Below are 22,728 nucleotides of genomic sequence, written 5' to 3'. Positions count from 1 at the left end.
TTGAAACTTTCTGTCCAAGGGAACTTCCTGTTTAACATAACTATCTATTGCACTGAGTGGCAGATACCTGTTTTATCTTTAAAAAAGCAAACTGTGGCTGTTTTTTCTCATTTTGTCCATGTTGACTCTCAACTACGCTAAAAGATTAGATGTCTGCTCATTTCTGCTAGAACTAGTAACTGCAAATACTGATATGCAGTTGTCAAGCTAATGAATTTAAAAATACAGATACACAAATACAAACATACAAGAACTAGAAAAAATTAATCTCATGAATTTTGGGCTGATGACATTCCTTACGGGTATTAGCGCTTTAATATTTAAGCAACATTTTCCACTAAAACATTATGTACATTTCCCAGAAGTGGTTTATAAAAGGTCAGCTGAATGCATTGAATATTTTGCAGAAGCCTTTAAAATGCAGCTTCAAACTGAACTATTCTTTCAATAAAAGTAGCACATTTCTGAAAAGTTAAACCTAGTGCTTGTTACCAGCATCAGTTAGGCAACTTTCAGAGCACTCTTATATTTCAAGTGTAATCAAGCCCATTTTTGTTAATGAACACATTTGCTAGAAAAAAAAAAAAAAAAAAAACTGTTCCCTTATTAAATTGTTTTCCAAGACATTTCCTTTTTCATTTCTTAGAACTTCTGAAAATTAAGCACTTAAAGATGTTTTGTGAAAGAAATAGATTGATAATGTAGTTTATTGTGAGTGATTTTCTTCCATTTTTCTACTTCTTTTTAAAAATCTCTACAAAAAAACACTGCTTGCAAAATGGAAAAATTTAAAACGTGTCACTGTCATAGAGGATTTACTGTGAATATAACAAATACTTAAGAGTATATGGGCAAACATGAACACAACATTACAGTTCTTACCATGAAGGCTGTTACAATCTAAAGTTAGGAAGCCTTTTCTCTAGCATTTCTAAATTCATTATGTCCAATGAGTGACAGCCTAGTCCATTAACAATGGCCTCAACATTTCTCAAAATAATTTAGTAATTACTCTCCAGGTTTTAATTTATCAGCTGAGTGAATTTCTGTGCTCTTGGGTGGCCCAGGTATAGAACTTTGATACTTTCAAGTTAATACTAAAAACCCAAGTTAAAAAAAAAAAAAAACATAAAATAACATTTCTTTTCACTTTGCAAAAATACTGAGTTGACAGGAATAAGGGAAAGCAGGCAAAAGGGAGGGGACACCTCTCCTACAAATGTAAGCCAAGCCCACCGTATTCCCACGTGGCTTGTGCGATCTTAGTTCCCCGACCAGGAGCCAACTCTGGACTCGCCACGTGGAAGTGCACAGTCCTAACCACGGAACCACCTGGGAAATCCCTGCATTCCTTTCTAAACACAAGGCGTAACCAGGCTCTCAGACACTCACATTCGACATCTCTCACCCACCCTTCTCGGCTCCTTCCTTTCTCTTCCACCCCAGTTTAGCCATCACGTTTGATCCATTCTACTTCTGAGAGTCCTCTAAGCCATTTGCCCACATTGCTGTCTTTGTGGGCCGCTTCAAGGGCCACACTACTTTGCCCTATGTCCTGGCAGACCTGCCCCTTCATGCAAACCTCTATTTCACTTTATACATTTTCTCTATCATCTATGAGACTGTTTTAGTTCTTTTAAATTTATCTCCCTTATGGAACTACCAGTTCCCAAAGACCTGGAAGCATGTCTTATTTCTCTCTGTATTCACAAGGCATATACATATTTGTTGAACTGAAATGTTTCTGAATCAAAACAATATGTATATTTCACATTCACTGCACTATAGTAAGTTATTTAAGATTTTTTTCTTTTTTTGTGCCCTTAATACTGCCTAATTTTTCTGTCAGAATAATTCCACATGCCTTGGTTTCTAAAGAGTCAGTCCATAAAAGTTAGTCACTGAGAAGCCAACTGTTTAACTATTAAATTGGTTAATCCAAAATATACGAAAAATTGACCTTTGATAAAGTTTACCACATTATACAATCTGTTCCTCTCTGGGACCCAACTGATACTGAAATATTTCCATTTGTTTTAGTGAATTCTAGTCAATACTTTATAATGATACAGAAGATAAGAAAAAACAAAATGGAAGGGCAGAAGCCAAATAGAAAAAGAGAAAGAATGATGTTGGACTTATGGTTGGTAATTAATTATCCCTCATACTTAGTAATTAATTTCTAAGTGATTAAGTAATGGGAAATAATTTCAATGGAAGACACAGAAAATAAAGTATTAGAAAGGACAAAGCATTTGTATCTTTATAAATCTATTTTTAAGTCTGTTTATAAATATTCCAATGTATTCACAAGTAAGTCAAATGTATATACTGCATTGCAATGACAACCAAAAGGCCAAACTGAAAGTTAAAAAGGAAGGATAAAATCTATATGCAAAACGGAAACAAAGTTCCCATGAAAAGGGATGGAACAAGCTCTCAACTGTCTTCTCCCTAAAATGACTGTGATCTTGGCCCCTTTTTCAAATTAGTGGCAATAGCTAAGGCTATGCTGTATCAGCCTATTATGATCTGGACAATCCACAAGCAAACTACTCTGTCGATTCAGGGTCCCATATGATGCTTGTGTTGTGTCTGACTCTGCGATCCCATGGACTGTAGCCCATCAGGCTCCTTTGTCCATGGGATTTTCCAGGCAAGAATACTGGAGTGGGTTGCTATTTCCTCCTCCAGGGGATCTTCCCAACCCAGAGATCGAACCCAGGTCTTCTGCATTGCAGGCAGGAGTTAAGGGATCTTGCAACTGTCTTAAGAGGACTGGCTAAAGGAACAAAGAACGTTTATCTTGGAGAGAAGATGCAGCACCAGCACATCACTTTCTTCATCTATATAAAGAGCTGGCATATGGGTGGACATAACTGGGAACTAGATTTAGTCTCAAAATAAGAGTATATTCTAACATTTAGAACTTCCAGAAACGGTGTGGGCTATGTTTAGAGGTAGGACACTTGGAGTCAAAGGAAATTCACACACCGAGACTGACAAGCAATTCACAGAGCTGTTGTCAAGGAGAAGCAGGCTCTGCAGAGGGCAGCTCAGTGACCTCAAAGGTTCCTTTCACCTATAACATTCCTCGACTCTAGACACTCTGTGGGAATTTTCCACACAACTCTGCCCTTCAAAACCCATGTATTTGTCCTTTACATAAGTCCTATAGGCTCAAATTCAGATTGCTACAGTAGCTCTTTTCATTTAAGTAGAATAAAATTAATCATCTATTCATTCTAATGAAGTGATTGAATCATATATTTTAATCTGTAGCCTATGAAAGTTGTTACTAGTCCATTATCTATGATTTGAGTGATTGGTATGAAAATGGAGGAATGATAAATGAATTTTTTAACCCAGTACTTCAAATTGTTGTAAACAATCATGTTTGTTATCTTAACCAGGTAAATTAAAATAAAATGTGATTCTCTTGCACATGTAACATTTTAGTTATGTAGATCTATGAAAGTGAAAGTTACTCAGCCATGTCTGACTCTTTGCAACCCCATGGACTATACAGTCTATGGAATTCTCCAGGCCAGAATACTGGAGTGGGTAGCCTTTCCATTCTCCAGGGGATCTTCCCAACACAGGGACTGAACCCAGGTCTCCTGCACTGCAGGCAGATTCTTTACCAGTTGAACCACAAGGGAAGCCCAATAATACTGGAGTGGGTAGCCTATCCCTTCTCCAGGGGAATCTTCCTGAACCAGGTCTCAGGTCTCCCACATTGCAGGTGGATTCTGACAGATACAGATTCTATGTAGATCTATAGTGGCCCATCTAAACATTTCCCAAAAAAAGCAATGGTGGATTCTCTCTAACTAGGAAGTGAGACTATAAATCAGAATTAAATTGCAAGGTAGTAAAGGGCTGAGGAGCCTGGTGGGCTAAAGTCCATATGATTGCAAAGAGTTGGAAATGACTGAAGTGACTTAGCACAAAGGTCTTAATGGGCTTGCCAGGTGGTGCTAGTGGTTAAGAACCCCCCTGCCAATGCAGGAGACACAAGAGACAGGCAGGGGCTTGATCCTTGGGTCGGGAAGATCCCCTGAAGGATGGCATGGCAATCCACTCTAGTATTCCTGTGTGGAGAATCCCACTCAAAAAGGAGCCTGGTGGGCTACAGTTCATGGGGTTGCAACAAGTCAGACACAACTGAAGCAACTTGGCATGCACATAAAGATCTTTATGTCTGCTTGTGTTCAATGCCCCATTACATGGTGGAAAGTGGCAACCAGGCCAGGGCCTCTCCAGAGGTGAGACTGGTGGAAGGTTAACGTATTCTTTCATAGTCTCAAACGGGGGGAAGGAAGAGACAGCTTTGACAAGTTAGACTTTGGAATACTCAAAACAATATGGCTGATTCATGTTGAGGTTTGACAGAAAACAGTAAAATTCTGTAAAGCAGTTATTCTTCAATAATAAATTAATCAAAAATAAAACAAATTAATTAAAAAAAAAAAAGAACAGAGAGAAAAATGCCAAGCACAAGCAATGTGGACCTAGATAAAACTCTATATAAAGAAAGCAGAAGTTGTTGCCCCAAGATAAATTTTATGTATTTTCTTATACTTGCTATGGCAGAGCATGCAGAAGGGTCCACTGTGCTTAAACCATCAGGCAGAAAATTTAGGAAGAAATAATGACCACTGATGACACCAGAAATTTAAAAAGGGGAACTGGATTCCTGGAAGAGAAGGAGTGTTGTCAGGAAGACATCACAGATGGAAGGCAAGACCCTCAAAGGAGCAGAATGAGAGGACTTCAGAGACAGCTGGCTCAGAGGATCTCCCCCTTACTCTATTACTTGTCCCTGGCTCTGCTTCTGGCCATGTTCTATTAATTCTAACATGCCCTTGGGTAGAGGAGCAGGGCTGTCCAAATTTTAGCACTGAAAGTCCTACATGTTGGGGAACCCCTCGGCCCTGGACAAAGCAGGCTGGCTGGTCACACTATGTCCAGGGGAAGGAGACACAGCCTCTTCTCATGCTAGTTGAAAGCCATGGGCCTAAAAACTCTCAATTGAAGCTGGAGGAAGGGCACAGAGGCCTGGATGCAGAGCTGTGTAGTCACTGTCATTTACTCATGTAATAGGACAGAGCCAAGGAGGCCTGGGGAGGACGCACTATCAGTCAGTAATAATCTGGAGCCAAGAATTTGCAGTCCAGTAAGAGCATGAGAGAACTTTTGGAGCTGGGTAGGTCTCTCCATACCATGGTGCCAGGGTCCTCAATATAAAATGCAAGGAAAAAGCAGCTGAAGTTGCAAACTTAGGGGCCCTGCCAAGACTCAAAATCAAGACTTGTAACATTCTGGCACTTGCCTGGAGCTCCGGCAGTTAAGACTCCACACTTCCAATGCAGGGGGTGTGGATTCAATCCCTGGTCAAGAACTAAGATCCTGCATGCTCCAAGGTGCAGCCAGAAAAATAAAAAGAAAAATGAAGACTTCATTCCTTATCTGAAGAGCCATATATGAGGCACTCTGAAGATATCCCAAGGGAAAAAGAAACTTAAAAAGCATTAATAAAGGAAAAAACTTGTAACTTTTTTCACCTAGAGGTATTCATATACAAAAGACTAATTCCATGGAGAGTATCTTAGGTTTCCCAAGAACTGTAATCATTAAGAGCAAAGAAATGACTTCCAGCTGGTAAACCTGTGTCCCAGGAAGAAGAGGGGCTTGAAACTGAGCCTTAAAAGTTGGAAGGAGAAAGGCAGAAGGAGATATTATAGGCTGAGCAACACTAAGACCAGCGATGGGAAAGGAGGAGTATTCTCTGGGAAAGGGGAAAGGTAGAGGCATTCTGACTAGAACTAGGCTCAACTAGAGGATTTGTGGAAAATGATATTGCAAATACTGGCTCTGGCTTGAGAATGGAGGACCTTGAATGGAGGAACCAGCAGAAATAATCAGAGACGAAAACAAGAACACTGTGGTTTCAGAAAAAGATGAAGCTCTATTGTCCTTTGTGTCATTTCTCATAATAACAAAAATTGAAATGAACTCAACATATAAAAATAAGGGATTAGTTGAATACAATTTGGTACATCCATTAAGTAAAATGTTATATAGATCCACTGAAAGCCTTACAGAACCATATGTGTGATACAAACACATGTTCATATTGTATTTTTCAGTGAGGAAAAAATGAGGTCACAAAATAGGAGATACCGGTATTGTCTCATTTTCATTAATTCTGGTAGGAGGAAGGAAAAAAAGGAAGAGAAGGAAAGAAAGAGAAGGGAGAGGAAGACAGGAAAGTAGACACGCATAGAAATATATTGGGAAGACATTTGAAAAGGTCACAGTAAATCACAGTAACGCTCTCAGGGTGATGTTGGTCACCCTGTGCGGAATGTTGCGCGTATGATGGACAGCAGTGATTTACATGGTGAGAACAACTAAGCAAGAGGACTCACAGGACGTCCTAGGAAATGCCAAGTAACCCAGCAGGAGGTACACAACAGTTATTAAATATTACCAAGGCCTTCAGAAAAGTCTTCCGCGACTGGACGGTAATATTCAGCAAGACACACTGTCTGTTTGTGGCTTGCCTACATCTTGCTCATTGACCCTGGGAAACAAGTATCAGAGATGGTCTTTTAGACACTTAGAGGAGAGTCACTAAAACTGAACTTGTACTGATAGGTGTCCTCCAAGTGGATTTCACTCTGGGAGCCGAGGAACAGCTGCCAGTGTGAGCCCTTTAATGGGAAGGCAAAACTAAACCTATGAAGGCCAACCCAGGGAAAATGACTGGAAAGCCCACCACGCAGGACAAACATACCCGCATTGGGGGTGTGGTGTCCTCAGAAAAGCCCTGCACCTCCAGAAGACCCCAGTGTCCTGCTCCCTACATCACCTTCCAGACCAGCTTCAATGCTCTCACCACAAACCACATTTCTTCCTAATGGAAACTATTGAAATATGGCTCCAGGTTTAAATAATCTCTGTGGAATCTATCTACCTATGGAACACACACACACACACACACACACACGTATGAAACAAATGGGCTTCCCTGGTAGCTGGTAAAGAATCTGCCTGCAATGCAGGAGGCCTGGGTTTGATCCCTGGGTTGGGAAGATGCCCTGGAAAAGGGAACAGCTACCCACTCCAGTATTCTGGCCTGGAGAATTCCATGGATTATACAGTCCATGGGATTGCAAACAGTCATTCATGACTGAGCGACTTCCACGTGAAACATATACATGTAGAGAGAATATATGTAAGAGGTGTAAATGTTAAAGTTACAATTACATTTTATATAAATACATATTTTTCTCTACATTCACATATGTTCTTCATTTTTTACCCTCTGCTTTATCATTAACTTCACCAAGCTTGCATTCCCCCATTTTAAGTAACAACTCTCACTTAAGGACACTCAGTATAGAACAAGATTCTCATTTCCTCCAAGTGGACAAGGGAAAGAGGAAAGAAGTAGGGAAGTAGGAAGAATTAACATTCATTGGATCACTTCCCTGAGCCAGATAATTTATGATCAATTTAGTCTTGTCTTCATAACCCCTCTCTGCAATAGGTGTTATTATGGAAAAGAGCACGGATGTTCAAGGAGGTTAAGTAACCACCTTGGACTACTCAGCAAAGAAGTGACAGTGATGAGACTCAAATCCAAGCCTATGTGACTCCAGAACTCATGACTAGACCCATTTGAGATTTCCACAGAAGTTCAAAAATCATTTTATCTATGATTTCAGAGATTCCCAGCAGCACTTTATTAAAAAAAAAAGAGAAGCGGGAATTAGCATTATGGGCAGACACAGCACAGACCGTATTAATAATTTAGGTTCCGCTAAAACTGAAATGGAGCTCTAGGAAAGCAGGTCAAAGCTGAGAATGCCAAATGCACCTAAGGACACCCTCCCCCCGACACTGCCAACAAAATCCCGACTAATCCACCAGAAAACAAAAACTGTGATATCAGATGCCAAATGGATGGCTACATGATTATTTTAATCTTAGTCCATAGAAAATCCACTAAAACATGTTATGTAAAATCAAATGAAGACTAGTCAGGCTCTCCCATGGAGAGCTCAGGGGAAGAAAGAGGGAATCTGGACTCACACACAGTTGGAGCAAGAGAAAGCCCAGGTGTCTTGACCATGCCGAATGTCTGAGGGAAAGCACTACCAAGGCTCACATTAGGCAGTAAAACACAGTCACCAGGGAAACACAGACTTTCATCGTATTCATGGTCATCTTCGAAGATCCAGTTTCTGCTAAGATGGGGCACAACCCAAACCTTTTGAAATGAATCACAGACTGGAAATGAGGAGGATGATCAGGATCACTAATCCTACACTAATGAAGACAAGTGAATGTGTAGACTTCGCACGCTTGAATTACCAGTATTAATACATTAATTCCATTTGGAACAAATGTGGATGGAATAAATATGCATAATGAATCCGTTTATTTTTAGATGGTGAAGAACAATGCCTGCTGAAGAGGAATAGTAGAGCAAGGATCGTTAGTAATGGCCATTCTTCCAAGGAAAGAAATTCATTGCTTTCAGCATTTTTAAACATCAATATGGTTATCTTCCTGGTACTTAAGGGCAGGCAAATGTATTTTGAGTGTTGACAGAGCTAAGTAAATATATTCATGCCATTACTGAATTAGGGGACAGCAGGTCTTTACAAGAGAGGGAGGGAACAGTGGGCAGTACAGGGTACAGTGACCTCAAAAACCTTCTAGCATGTCCTCTCTCCTTTACCCTGAAGCAGTCAGGTAGCAGCAATGCACCTGGGAATTATGAGACTGGACATTTTGAGGATTTACTAACAGAAAATCAAATGTAGTACTCAAGGTTATGGCTCGGACAAATGTTGTTTCCCTGGACTATTGTAAATCCATGGTGCCAATGTCAATTATGATCTTTTTGTACCTGATTCAAAATTGCTGTGCTTTGCAATAGCACTTACAGTCCCCATGTAATATTTCAAGATAAAAACACAGGCTTAAGCCATGCATTGTTATTTAAAAAGCACTTCTTATCTGGCATTTATCACATAAAATTAATGAATGATAACATTGGTGATGGGGATGCATAAAAATGATTTAGAAACTGATTAGAAAATAAAATAATGAAAAATGGAAATAAAAGATTTCCCCAAATGCACGAAAATTACATGATGCATGAATAATCTGTAAGCAGAATAGTGAAGTACGGGTGGGGAAAAGCTTTGGAGTCTGACAACCATGGGCTCAACTTCTGTCTCTCATTTTTGCTCTGTTACTAATAAATTCGGGCTTGCCTGGTGCCTCAGACGGTAGAAAATCCACCTGCCAATACTGAAGACACAGGTTCAATCCCTGGGTCAGGAAGATCCCCTGGAGAAGGAGAACGGCAACCCACTCCAGTATTCTTGCCTGGAAAATTCCATGGACAGAGGAGCTTGGAGGGCTACAGTCCATGGGGTTGCAAAAGAGTAGGACAGAATTTTAGCGACTGAATAACAACAACAACTGATAAATTTAATGTCTGAGCCACATTCTCCTGATCTGCAAAATGAGAATAAAGCCATCTAATTTAGAGGGTTCATGTAAATATTAGCAGAGATAAAAGCTTTTGGCATCTACCAGTTATTTTACTGTAAATGGACTCTAACTTCTGCTGGTGAATTTCTTATTGATTCACACTGAGGCTGCCTAGTAGAACCTAAAATCATCTATTCTAAATAGTAAAATTTTTGGAGACTCCAATTTTTAACAACTCCCTTTCCCAAATTAAAGACTTTTACCCCTTGCTCTTATTACCAGGGAAAAAAAAGAGTATCACTTCATGAAGCCTAAGATCTCTTCTATCCTGATGATGACAAAAGAATCAGGCAAAGCTGATGGTGACTCAAATTCTAATATTTTGTCTATGTCATCAGCTGAAGTACACTTTTGAAGGTGGTGTTAGTTTCTTACCATACTACAAATCATATTTTAATTTTTAATCTAGGTTCTGAAAATTTGTCTGTTTTGAGGCCCTGAGTGAGGTGTTCATTATAAAATCACCTTCCACAGTTTTCTCATAAAAAATTGTAAGTATGAGATGGAGGGTATGGGCAAACACACAGGAATGCACTGATTTCAAAACCCAAGAAATCAGCCAACACAAAATTATTTCACCACTTATCTTGGAAAATTTGGAAACTTCCAACATTTGGAAATTAATTATATTCACATTTATTTATTTTACCATTAATATGATTATGATCTTGTTAAGGTAGGATGTATTTCAAGTTAGCGTGTAAAGAGAAAGTGGCTTGAAGTAAATTCATTTATGACATTCAGTATTACCACCTTCCTACCCTCCATGCCACATTGTGTACCTTTCTTTTACTGGGGGGGATCAATTATGAGAAGCATCTTATTAGGAATTTTTTAGGGTCAGAAACCCCAGCAGGGCCTTCCATGGAAAGCATGATTTCATGGAGCTCAATATTCTGGGAAAATTGTGTTCTCAATGGCCGCTTGCAAGTGACCTGGTGGGAATGAGGGGTGAGGAATCAGGGAATCAGCACAGGGCTGGCTATCAAGCTGATCTGGGTTTGAACTCTAGCTGTATGCTTGCTAATTGTGTGACCCTGGGCTTGCTGAAAATTTCAGAGTGTTAATTCCTTTAACACAGAGAATGAGGATAATACCATCCATGCATGAGGATTCAACATGATACTCATAGCACTGGATAGAGTGCCCAGCCCACTGTAATTCCCCAATGAATTATAGCTCAATAAATGAAAGAAAGGGTAAATTATGTCCCATATACTTTGCTATTGAGTATCTCACTATACTGTCCTCTTTGAAAAGTGAAAAATCACATGGGATTTTCCCTGGTAGTTCAGTGGCTAATACTCCAAGCTCCCAACACTGTTTCGATCCCTGGTCAGGGAACTAGATCCCACGTGCCACAACTAAACATCCCACAGGCTGCAGCAAAGACCCACCACAGCTAAACAAACAAATATCACATAGAACCTATAATAAAAATGTTGCAGGAGAGATGCCAGGTTTCAGGTTGTTGTTGTTGGGTTTTTTTTTTCTATTTGGTTTAGGGTGAAGGAAACTGTTTAAACACACTGACAAATCCTAGGGGTCAGATACTGAACTGAGCCAATTAGGTCCAGGGTGGAGTACCTGATAGAAAATCTGACTGAAAACGGTAGAGGCCCTCCCCAGTGGCAGTCGAAGAAAGCAGGGAGAAGAGAACGTGCTGGTAAAGGAAGGCAGCCCACAGGCCACTATGGGTTCTGAAACCAGGTATAAAAGTTGATAGCTCTATACTGGCCGGATTATTCACTCTTCCTTCAGTCCCCAACCATCCTGCAACTGTAAAAACAGGTCTTTAATGGCCATGCTCCCTAGGGGGATGATGAAATATAGAATATGTCTCTTACAGATATACTGTACAGGTAACATTTTGTTTCTTCTCAGTAATTACAGTGTATAAACTCTTCAGTGAAGATTGTTTCACTAGCTCAAATAAGTACTTTTCCTCTATAAATATTTCAATATTCATATCCTAATCTGTAAAATCAAGTTCATTTGTTAAAAGAATGATCTGATATCTCTATTGGTACATATGGTTCTTAAGCTTTCTTTAATGTCTTCCTAGGCTATCATTTAACTACTGAGAAAAGCTAATTAATAACAGTGTTAATGATTGAGAAATATATTTAACATAAAAATCTTTGAGAGAATTTCTCAGAATGGCAGATGTAAATTCCCTGAGAGTACAGAAAAGTTTGCAAAGGGTTGAACTGAAGGACTCAAATGGTTTGTTTGAAGATGCAAATCTATGAGTAAAATTTCATTCATCAAAGAATTTGAATATTTCCTGGGTATAAACCTTCTTCACAACATTCTGTTTTTTCCTCAGTTCCTCTGCCCCCTTCTTGGCTACAGTCACTTGATTACATTTGGGAGCCCACACTATAAGGGAAGCTGGAAGCCCTCGTAAGGGCTCCCTTTATGCCAGGAACCTGGCAAGATGCATTTACAGTATTTCTACTCTTAACAATATGTATTCAAGTAAAGGGCTTCCCATGTGGCTCAGTTGTAAAGAATCTGCCTGCCAATGCAGGAGACATGAGTTAGATCCCTGAGTCAGGAAGGTCCCCTGGAGAAGGAAATGGCAACTCTCTCCAGTATTCTTGCCTGGGAAATCCCATGGACAGAAAAACCTGGTGGGTTACAGTCATGGGGTTGGAAAGAGTCGGACACAACTGAGTACACACGCGTGAAGAAAAAGATTAATAGCCCCATTTGACCAATGTGGAGACTGAAGCCCAAAGAAATTTAGTTTAAGGCCACACAGCTAAATGTGGCTGCCATATGAACTCACACCGAGCCCCAAAGCCTATTCTTTCCAGAATCATGAATTGTAATAAATACTTAGCCCTTTCCCCACACCTTTCTCCTTACTACTTGCCTACTTTATTCATGTTTTTAATCCTCTACTAAAGAAAATTGATCATCTGTTTACCTCTTCCACTGTATAGACTTCTTACAAAATTTTATTTCATTATGATAAAATAATGCTGTTCATATTGACGTCACAAGGGTCTTAGGGGATCTACATGCAAATTATAAATGTTTCTGTGTCACTGACTTCCAGTCACTAGAAAATCTTGGGCTGCCTTCCATTTAACCCTCTCTGGTCAAGTCCTCCCTCCTATTTCTTTTCCTCGCAGTACACATATCCTTCTCATACAGTAATGATGCTAGTTGGCTTCTGTGCTGCCAAAAGAAAAGCCACAAAACTGGCAGATATGAACATTAATTTCTATTCAACCCATTCTAATGGGTTTCATCTAAATGCAAACAGAACTGATGACATGATCCTAATATGTGGAAGGCCACCTATGACTGAGAAATAATTTAGTGGAACCAACTAAATCTAAATTGAAATCTACACATTTTATAGGCAGCTCCTATATTTGATAGTGATGGACTGCTCTAGTTCATGACACCACTATGGGTTCAGGAAAGCATAATCTTGAATGAATGGGATAAACGTCAGGAAAATCTGATTTATATGTAAAAGATTCAAGCTTGATTTCCACTGCTTTGCTTTCAACTCTTCCACTTTTAACTTGTACAAACTAGAAACACCAATTTGGGTAAAATTATAACAGCTTGCTAGTTTCCAAATATTACCTTTCTATAGGAAAATTTCTATAAGAAAGTTTGGATTATGTAACTGACAGTATAACATTGTATTTAGACATTTTCTTTCAATAAGTAACCTATACATCAGTCAATAGATGTAAACTAATGATTTAGTTTTTTCAATGACTGAATTCTTCTTTAAATTTTTTTTACATGTGGAATTACAGTAACTTAAGTAACCGTTTATACAATATTTACATTTTGCACTTAAATGTAAATGATGAATTTATCAAAATTGTGATTACTAAATAATTTAACTCTTCACATTTCAAAGGTCACAGTTTTTCTCTTGACATAAGAATTCACTGCTGCTAAGTCACTTCAGTCGTGTCCGACTCTGTGCGATCCCATAGACGGCAGCCCACCAGGCTCCACCGTCCCTGGGATTCTCCAGGCAAGCATACTGGAGTGGGTTGCCATTTCCTTCTCCAAGAATTCACTATGGATGCCTATTAGTAAGAACCTCCCTTAAAAAAATCTCTCCTGGAGAGGTTTGGATGGCCCAAGCAAGGGACTCACAACCAAAGAGACCTTGGCCATAAACCCAGCTATTTCTGTAACTGAGGCAAGTTACATAACAAAACTTAAGCTTAGGCTAACACCTCTGTACATGGAGATAACATTATGGCATAGTGTTGATATAAAATCAAATAAGATGAGGAATGTAAAAGTCACTCAGAATATTGGAGGCCCAATAAGAAATACTCATCTTATAATTCAGTCCTTCACTCCTCCTGTGTAAAGTAACACAAAGAGAAACACAAAGAGAGCAAGTAGATGCATCTACAATTCCCCCCTTTATCTTATTAATCTCCCACAATCGAGGTGCACAATACATTTGTATTAAATGAGCAGAGAAGCAGGTAAAATGTGATACCATTAATGTAAACTATTCTTATAACTATAAAGAACTTAAAACACTGCCAAATCCTTTCTCCTCAATCATACCTATGAAAAGTTAGCACTTTTCCATATTGAGATTCCATAAAACACACACACAGAATAATTGATTATTCTGCCAAAGGAAAATTAAAAGACAGAAATGATCAAGGGCTTCAAGAGTAATGAAGAAACATTTTAACTGCTGCATTATGCCAGTGACAGACTAATAAAATCTTTAGAGAAAAGGTAACCCTCTTGCACTGTTGGTGGGAATGTAAATTGATACAGCCGCTATGGAAGATGGTATGGAGATTCCTTCTAGGAATAAAACCACCATATGACCCAGCAATCCCACTCCTAGGCATACCCTAAGGAAACCAAAATTGAAAAAGACACATGTACCCCAGTGTTCACTGCAGCACTATTTACAATAGCTAGAACATGGAAGTAACCTAGACGTCCATCAACAGATGAATGGATAAAGAAGCTGTGGTACATATATACAGTGGAATATCACTCAGTCATAAAAAGGAACACATTTGAGTTAGTTCTAATGAGGTGGATGAACCTAGAGCCTATACAGAGTGAAGTAAGCCAGAAAGAGAAAGATAAATATCTCATACTAAACTCATATGTAAGGAATCTAGAAAGATGGTACTGATAAATTTATTTGCAGGGCAGCAATGGAGAAACAGACATAGAGAACAGACTTATGGACATGGGAAGAGGGGAGGAGAGGGTGAGATGTATGGAGAGAGTAACATGGAAACTTCCATCACCATATGTAAAACAGATAGTCAAGGGGAATTTGCTGTATGTCTCAGGGAACTCAAACAGGGGTTCTGTATCAACCAAGAGGGGTGGGATTGGGAGGGAGATGGGAGGGAGGTTCAAGAGGGAAGGGACATATGTATACCTATGGATGATTCATGTTGATGTTTGATGGAATACAACAAAATGTGTTAAGCAATTATCCTTCAATTAAAAAATAAATCAATTTAAAAAAACTAATGAAAACTTTAAAACTATTATTCAGACATTAATAAATGCATAATTTATCCCTGACATGATCTTGGACTGGTTAAAAAGGTAATTGATTACAAGCAACTAAGTGTTTTCTTAAATAAACAGATGACTTTATTGAGAAAAAAATGTACCATAATCATAAAATATTACAGAGAACCAATCAGCTGACAAATCTTATTGAATTGCCTCCCTATTTCTAAACCTCTGGCACACCAAAGGACAAAGGTATACAGCCTTTCCTATGAGTGAGCTAAGCCTTCTTCCATCCATCCTTTTCCAAATGCGAAAGAGTGGAGACAAGGCAGCAGCCAGACATGCTCCTAGGGAGATTACCTGCCCCACTTAGTGAGCTGACTTATTGGCACAATCCTTCTTGAAGGCTCAGGGTGGAAACAATCCATTCTTCTGTTCAATAGGACCACCACCAACTACCACTCTATGGCTCTTAATGTTGTGCCAAGCACTGTTCCAATATGAGTTCACGACATATTATTACACCTCTGTGGCAACTATTACTGTATTAATTTTGCAGTTGAAGAGACCAAAGCATCTAAAGATTAAATAAATCCTCAAGGACACAGCAGCTAAGCGATAGCGCCAGCCCCTGAATGCAGTCTTACTCTATAGTCCATGTTTCTAAGCATGATACTGCCTCTCATCCATCTGTCCGTCCATCCAGCCACCACCTTTCTCCCTCCCTCACTTTTCACCAACCCTCTTATCCACCCTCCTACTCCGAAAGCCCCAATTTGGTAGTAGGTGAGTATGATACCACCTCTGCCCTCAAGGAGCTCATAGTTTCTTGGGTGAGACACACATAAAACACATAATTAATTTCAGAGCAGGATATCAAGTATGTTGAGAGTGAAACCAGGCTCCCTAGAGGTCTGGAGACTATGGACTCGGCAGAGCAGAAAACAGACTAGGTTCCCTTTGTCTCTTAAGAGTCCACACAGTCCTCTTCCCCAAAGTGCAGGGGCTGCAGTAAGAGCCTCCTGCCGGGCATCTTTTACATCATGGGTGTCACGGGCACCCAGATAACCCGATACGGGAGAGTCTGTAAAATGTCAGGAAGCATCACACTTCTATGGCAAGAGATCAGGTCCCCTGAAATCTCTTCTCAAATCCTTAAATTGCCTTAACCTAAAAGACAATGCGAGAGTTCTATTACAATAAATGCAGAATGACAGATTCCAAAGTCCTATGACCCAAGTTTAAGTGTAGGCCCTCCAGTTACTAGGTTTATGACCTCAGGCAAGTTATTCAGTCTCATTAAGCCTTGGTTTTAGCTATGAAAAATAGGGATGAAAATAATACCTGCCTCATAGAAAAGCTGTGAGAGAAAAAATGAAATAATCCATAGAAATCACTCTGCAGATTGTCTGATATACCACAAGCACCTAAGACACCGCTGTGCTGTTATTACAGAAACATGTCTTTGAGGATTTGATGTTATGGTATTTGTAATTTTTCACTTCATTTTTCAAAATTAAAAAGAAAGAAATTCTTAAGGTAAAACATTAAAATCTATTGCAGAGGGTAAGAAAAACAGAAAAACAGACTCACTACAATAGTGGAGTATGCAGAGAAATAAAGCTTATTATTCAAGGTTTCAGATGTTTAGAAAATAGCTTATCATTTAGAAGATTCTCTGAATCAAGCCCACTTTAATGTGTAGCTGTGAAAATATTAACTACGTACACTATATAGTGTGGTAATTAAGAACACAAGCTAGAGAGTTAGGCTACCCAAATTGGAATCTTGGCTCTATCACTAGTTAGTGTGGGAACTCTGAGGCAACAGCCTGAAGGCTCATGCCTCAGTTTTCTCATCTGGAAGATGGAAATAATAGAAATACTTTCTCATAGGGTTGTTGTGAAGAATAAATGAGCCTCCACCTAAAAAAGGTAATTTAAAACCCTATCTGGTGCACTTTATAAGAGGTCAAGGAATGTCCTGGGAGAAAAGAAATGAATCCAGGAAATTTAATTCTTCATCTTCCGCTTCAAGCCAGAAACTTGGCAGTTACCCTAGAATCCAATCTCTCCCTCTCACATCCTACATACAGTCCACTGCCAAGTTCTATTGAGTCTTCCTCTAAATATCTCTTGTATGAAACACCCCTTCTCCATCAGCATCATCTCTGCCATGGTTCAGACCCTCAGCATCTCTCATGCCTGCATCATCACCACTGGGGCTTCCCGATGGCTCTTTCGGCTGATGCCCACAGCATTGATGCTTGAAGGATGGTTCTCAACCCAGAAAACTCTTCAGCTTCCTCTCTTTACCATCACCCCTAAAACCATTCAGGTCCCTCTCTCCTTTGAGCAGGGGTTAACGTCCAGCTCCATAAGACAGCATACAAAGACCTTCGTAACCTGGCCCCTGACTACTTTCACAGCCATTTTTTCTGCCTATCCTCATGTCCTCTTTTCTCCAAAATACTGTTTCTCACACAGCTGAATGTGTCTCATACTTGAACCCCTGTTGGCCTGAGATTCCTGTCCTTCTGTTTGTCTATCTCGCTGACTCCTCCAAGGCTTAGCTATGCCAAGAACCTTCTGAGCCCATTTGAGTTGAACTGGTGGGGGGCTCTCGCTGTGGCCCCTTCCTTGCAGGGTGTTTAATGGTGCTCTTATCTTCCTCCTCCTTGTGCCGGGAAGCACAGTACAACGTAATGTACTGCTGCCACTCTGCCTCATTTAGCTTTGTCTCCAACACAGAAGATAATGCCTAATGCCAGAAGTTATTCAATAAATATTTGCTGAATGAATGCATGAATGCAAAAATAAAGCAATGAATATTCATTCATTCCTGCTCTACCACTGGAATAGCTGTATGAGTTTGACATCAATAATCAGAGAATTAATTGACTGATTATTCCTTTGTCATTCATAGAGAGAGAGAGAAAGAGAAATTCCATAGTGTCCTTTTTTTAAGTATAAATTTCCATGGGTCACCTCAAAGCTTGTTTCTTTTTTTTTTTTTTTTGACAGGATGTAGTAAATACATACAAACTACATAAACTATTGAATAAATTAAGGTTTGATATTAATATTCCTCACTATTGAAATGTATTTTATAATTTAATAATATAATGTGGAGCAAGGGCAAATCATGTGGGTAACATGGCACCAGAAGCCAATGGCAACAAGGATAGTTTGGGGCTGAAGAGCATTTGTGATTTCTAACTCTTGTGAGTTCAAGGTGGCTGGGACCCTCTCCAGACCAACACCTGTGGGCCAGGGAGCCTGCAGAACGCAGGAGATACAGAGTTCCTGCCTGCAAGGTGCTTAGTAAGGGCATGGCTCCAATACTAACCCACCTAAAGTCACTGTCTACCTTTGGCATGCCTCCTACTTGCTGCCAACCTAAGCCCATCAGGAGAGAAGGAGAGTGAAGCTGAAAAACAGATCAGGGAAGAGCAATGGGAAGTGAGGGTAAGAAATTTTTACATTAGATACTCACTGAAACTTTTTTTCCTTAAAGTCAGATGATAAAAGGATTAAGTAAGTGTTCATCCATCTAGATGAATTTCTTTTTTTAACAAACAGGAAGATTTTCTTTTACTTGACATGAAAGTTGTTGTGCCAAGAATAAAATACATCATTACTACAATTCAACTATTCATAAATTCCTAGAAGTTTCCTACTTATTCATGGGGGCTTCCCAGGTGGTTCCGTGGTAATCAGTTATTCATGGTTATCAATATTCAAAGAGACCAAATGTGCAACTCACTGGGTTTAAAAAAAACCTGAAATGTGAATCCTATATTAATTTTACATGCATATTATGATTTGAGTATAATACTTAGTAATATCCCATACTGTATGATTCTGTGTCATATAATCAAGAAAGGTTCATCTTGGGTTTGCTCAAACCTGAACTGAAGGGGAACCATGAATCAAATTCCTTGTTTTATAAACTAGATACTCTTAAGATTTCCTTTTGTATTTTGAGATTTTATGAGAGTGCTCACTATTCCTTTTTGTAATTAAAATATCCTAGAGGATATTTCTGCATATGAATGAGTCCCATAATAACCCACTATATATGTGTGTGTGTGTGTGTGTGTGTGTGTGTGTGTGTGTGTATTTTTTTTTCATCAAATGCAAATGCAGTGTTAACTTTTTTTTGGTCGCACTGCACAGCATGTGGGATCCCAGTTGCCTGACCAGAGAGAGAACCTACACCTCTCTGCAGTGAAAGTGTTAGTGAAAGTGTGTAGTCTTAACCGCCGGACAGCCAGGAAAGTCCCCCCCCCTGCAAAATATTTAAAAGCAGCTTTTCAATTGACAGGGGGCTTACAACATGGAGCAAAATAGCCCAGAAACCTTAATTAGGATTTTAGGAAAAGGTAGGAAAAAAGAAACTCAAAGTTGAAATAATTCACTTTGTAGAAAATAAGTGTAACATACACTGTGTCATGGAAGGAGATACAGAGCATGTATTCAAAGTCATTTAACCTTAACTTTGCACACAGAAATGGTCCATGCAATCATTTGGCTATGAATATTAAATCTTTTGTGATACATGTATCTTTGATGGGGAATAAATATACTATACTGTGTTATGAATTAAAAAGCACAATACCAATGGAAGTGTTATCCATGAGCCCCTTTCTGGATCTCCTCTGTGAGTGCCCTGAGAACAAAACATTTAAATCTGCCTGCGCGTTGACAATAGCGATATTGATATTTCTCCATGTTCCCTCTGGTTGCTAAGAGATTTACATTGGACAGACTCTGTTGTACTAAGCATTTTGATCCACAAAGCATTTGCTTCAGTTCAGTGAGCCCAGAAACTCCCTTTGGTTCACCCCTTCCCTATTTTGCTTCCAAGTCAAACGGGGGACCAGGCACAAGGGCAGCAGACCTGTCACTGCTCCCCCAGGACACGGCTGTCCATAAACCTGGCTCAGCTAGTAAATCTTACACAGAATATCAACATTAATGATGAAACTATATCTTTTTACAAATTTATGTTCCTGTCCCTGTGTTTCTCAGAAGCCAGTTTATCATGTTGTATGGGTAGAGGAGGGGGATGTGCATAGAGAGGTCAAAGTATAGTGACCGACCCACAGACAAACCTAACTTTCATAAAATTAGACCAGAATCTGGCAAAACATGGCAATTCCATAACAACTCTGCTGTGTGAGGCTTTGAAATACACCTGCTGAGAATTTCCTAACTTAAGTTTGTACTTCTGTGAAAATATGTTCAAGAAGTTTTTTTGTGAGAACCCTGAAGCAGGAACCACCTATATTTAATGCCGTGTGGCAGAACCACCGCACTCTCTGAACTCAGTCTCAGAAAGTCTGCCAGTAACAAAAGGCAAAGAGGTTTCTCTAGACCTTCACTTGGAAGAAAACGGCAAAGGCCCTGAAAATATTCATGATCGCTCCTGAAGGAAGGTACATGTGGTGGATGAAATCTGCATGTCATTTGCAAGGCACGTGCATCACTGCTCAGAGCAAATTAAGATGATCTTTCCCTTGGGAATTCTCACAAAGAGACATAAAAATGCTTTATGACCTGACTTCCATATTCAGATCACAGAGTTTTAGTCAATTTTTATGAACTGTCATGGAAGAAAAGTGATTTCGGGCCTCACTCTCCAAATCGGTATCTAGGATTCATATTTAAGGGCACAGCCCCCAAAAGGTAAGCACTCTCAGGCTGTAACTAACTAAACGCCAGTGACCGAGAATATTCCTCCTATTTGCTCCCCTGCATTAGAGTATCAGTAGGGGATGATCAATGCCCATGCTTGGATCTAAAGCAATCAGTGCTGAAGTCCCTGCCTTGTCATGGGAATTCCTGCATTCAGGATAATCACTCTCAGCCAGTAGAGAAAGACAAACCTCTGTGCTTTCAGCGGTATTTAACAAAAGAAAAGTTATTTCCAGCAGCTTATTTCCATTGCACAACCTACCTAGGAAGTACCTTATGGAACTGAGAGTCAGAAGGAAGGAAGGAACCGAAAAAGCAAAGCAGGAAATGACTTTACTGTTACGTCTTTAAGGTCACAGATCTGCCTGAGAAATGCACACATGTGACACAGTTCTAGCACAAAAGCTCTTTTTCCATGAGACAGAACTGTAAGAAGTACAAAGGCTGCTTCTCCAGTCTCTCCCTCAATTCTAAGTCACCGCAGTGCATTTAACCTTGACTGGGCTGGAAAGAAACTACTTTGAACTCCCTTGCAACACCTTTCCATGTTATGGAAGCATGCCCATGCCTATGTAAAGTGCAAGCCTTCCGCATCAGTACTGCAATCCCCCCTCACAGGATAAAATCTTCCCTGCCTTGCCCACCCTACACCCGTGGTCTACCACAGGGTTTCTATCATCTGTTCCCAATTTACACACCCAACTTACACACCCAATTTACACCCTACACCGCATGTAAAAATAGCCCCGAATGCTTCTCACAGATGCCAAGAGGAGATTAAAACATAAAGGATCCAGGCAAGATCTATGCACTGGCACACATAGCTACCTTTTTCTTCCGATCCCGGGACCGTTTGCGGTGTTTCCTTTTTTTCTCTGTCTCTTCTTCAGCATTGATTTCTAAATCTCGGGTTTTCTTTAATTGGGAGGCCGCATGAGCCATAATGCATTGAAAAGGACCCTCTCAAGCACGCAGGGCTTCCTGGTAGAAGGTGATATCCTCAGGCACCTCTAATCAGGCTTCCAGCAGCATTCCAATCACTGGAGAGAAACCTTGGACTCCAAGCAGGAAGACATTCAAAATGCCAAGATGCTGGAGAAGCCGAAGCTTTAAAAACCCCAACGATGGTTTCCAGACTTCATCCTACACCTCCCTGTACCTGAACCTTTACACGAGAGTGCAGCCATCGTAATGCATTTACCGTAGTGAAAAAGACAGCTGGGACACAGGAAGCTGTATTATGGCTGTATCCCCTGCCACCAGCTGGAAGTGTCTAAGTGATTCCTCGGAAGGGGGAATGCTGCAAAGGATGCTTCTCTGAAGGGAAAAAATCAAGAGTCACCGCACATGCAGGAGCAAAAATCCAGCACTAATTCTGAAAACCTATTTTAGAATCCTTCGAAAAAAAGGCAGGGCTGCAATTTATACATCACCACTAGGTCTGCACAGAGCAGAATTTAACCCGTAAGAGAATGGAGCGGTTCCTACTCCAGTGTAACTGCTGATAGTGACAAAATATATAAAATAAGATTTTACAAAAGACACTCGATTTTGCTGTGGAGATCCTGACTGCATGATGGGGAAAACAATGCATGCATTGCTCATCTCCACAGTGAGGCCTTTATGCTCAACTATCAGCCTAAATGCATTTTGTGGGGGAGGATTCACAGAAGGGCCTGTTGTCTTTTAAAAACAACATGCTGATTACAACACATCATACAGCAGGCCATGAGCATGTTGGTGTAGGGAACAGATGCCTGATTCAGAGGGGTTCCCCAGGACTCTCCCCTCCTGAGGTCCGAGGGTCACAGAAAATCTGCGCTGCAGTCAGGGACTCTGAGTCGTGGAAATGTGGACTCGGCGTTCATGTGCACTTCAATCACCTTACTATTTTTGCCACCTGAGTCCTCAATGACTGCAGCTTCTGAATATTCATGAGGTGAAGTGA

At 40.0% G+C, this 22,728-nt stretch overlaps 1 protein-coding gene across 1 annotated transcript in view; it reads right to left on the bottom strand.

Moving 5' to 3' along the window:
- The window catches only part of ANK3 (ankyrin 3), a 365,422-nt gene extending 343,056 nt beyond the window's left edge, over positions 1-22,366 (bottom strand). Inside the window, exon 1 of the mRNA XM_081569013.1 lies at positions 21,609-22,366. Within this exon, the coding sequence (XP_081425139.1) occupies positions 21,609-21,722 (114 nt within the window). The 5' untranslated portion in view covers positions 21,723-22,366. The remainder of the gene's footprint in view (positions 1-21,608) is intronic.
- Positions 22,367-22,728: the final 362 nt, after the last annotated feature.

Source organism: Giraffa tippelskirchi, chromosome 2 (genome assembly GCF_054371585.1).
Source record: "Giraffa tippelskirchi isolate mGirTip1 chromosome 2, T2T-mGirTip1v1.2.pri, whole genome shotgun sequence".
Taxonomy (NCBI): domain Eukaryota; kingdom Metazoa; phylum Chordata; class Mammalia; order Artiodactyla; family Giraffidae; genus Giraffa; species Giraffa tippelskirchi.
Note: the sequence above shows the minus strand (reverse complement) of the source record. Positions and strands in the feature narration are given on the sequence as shown.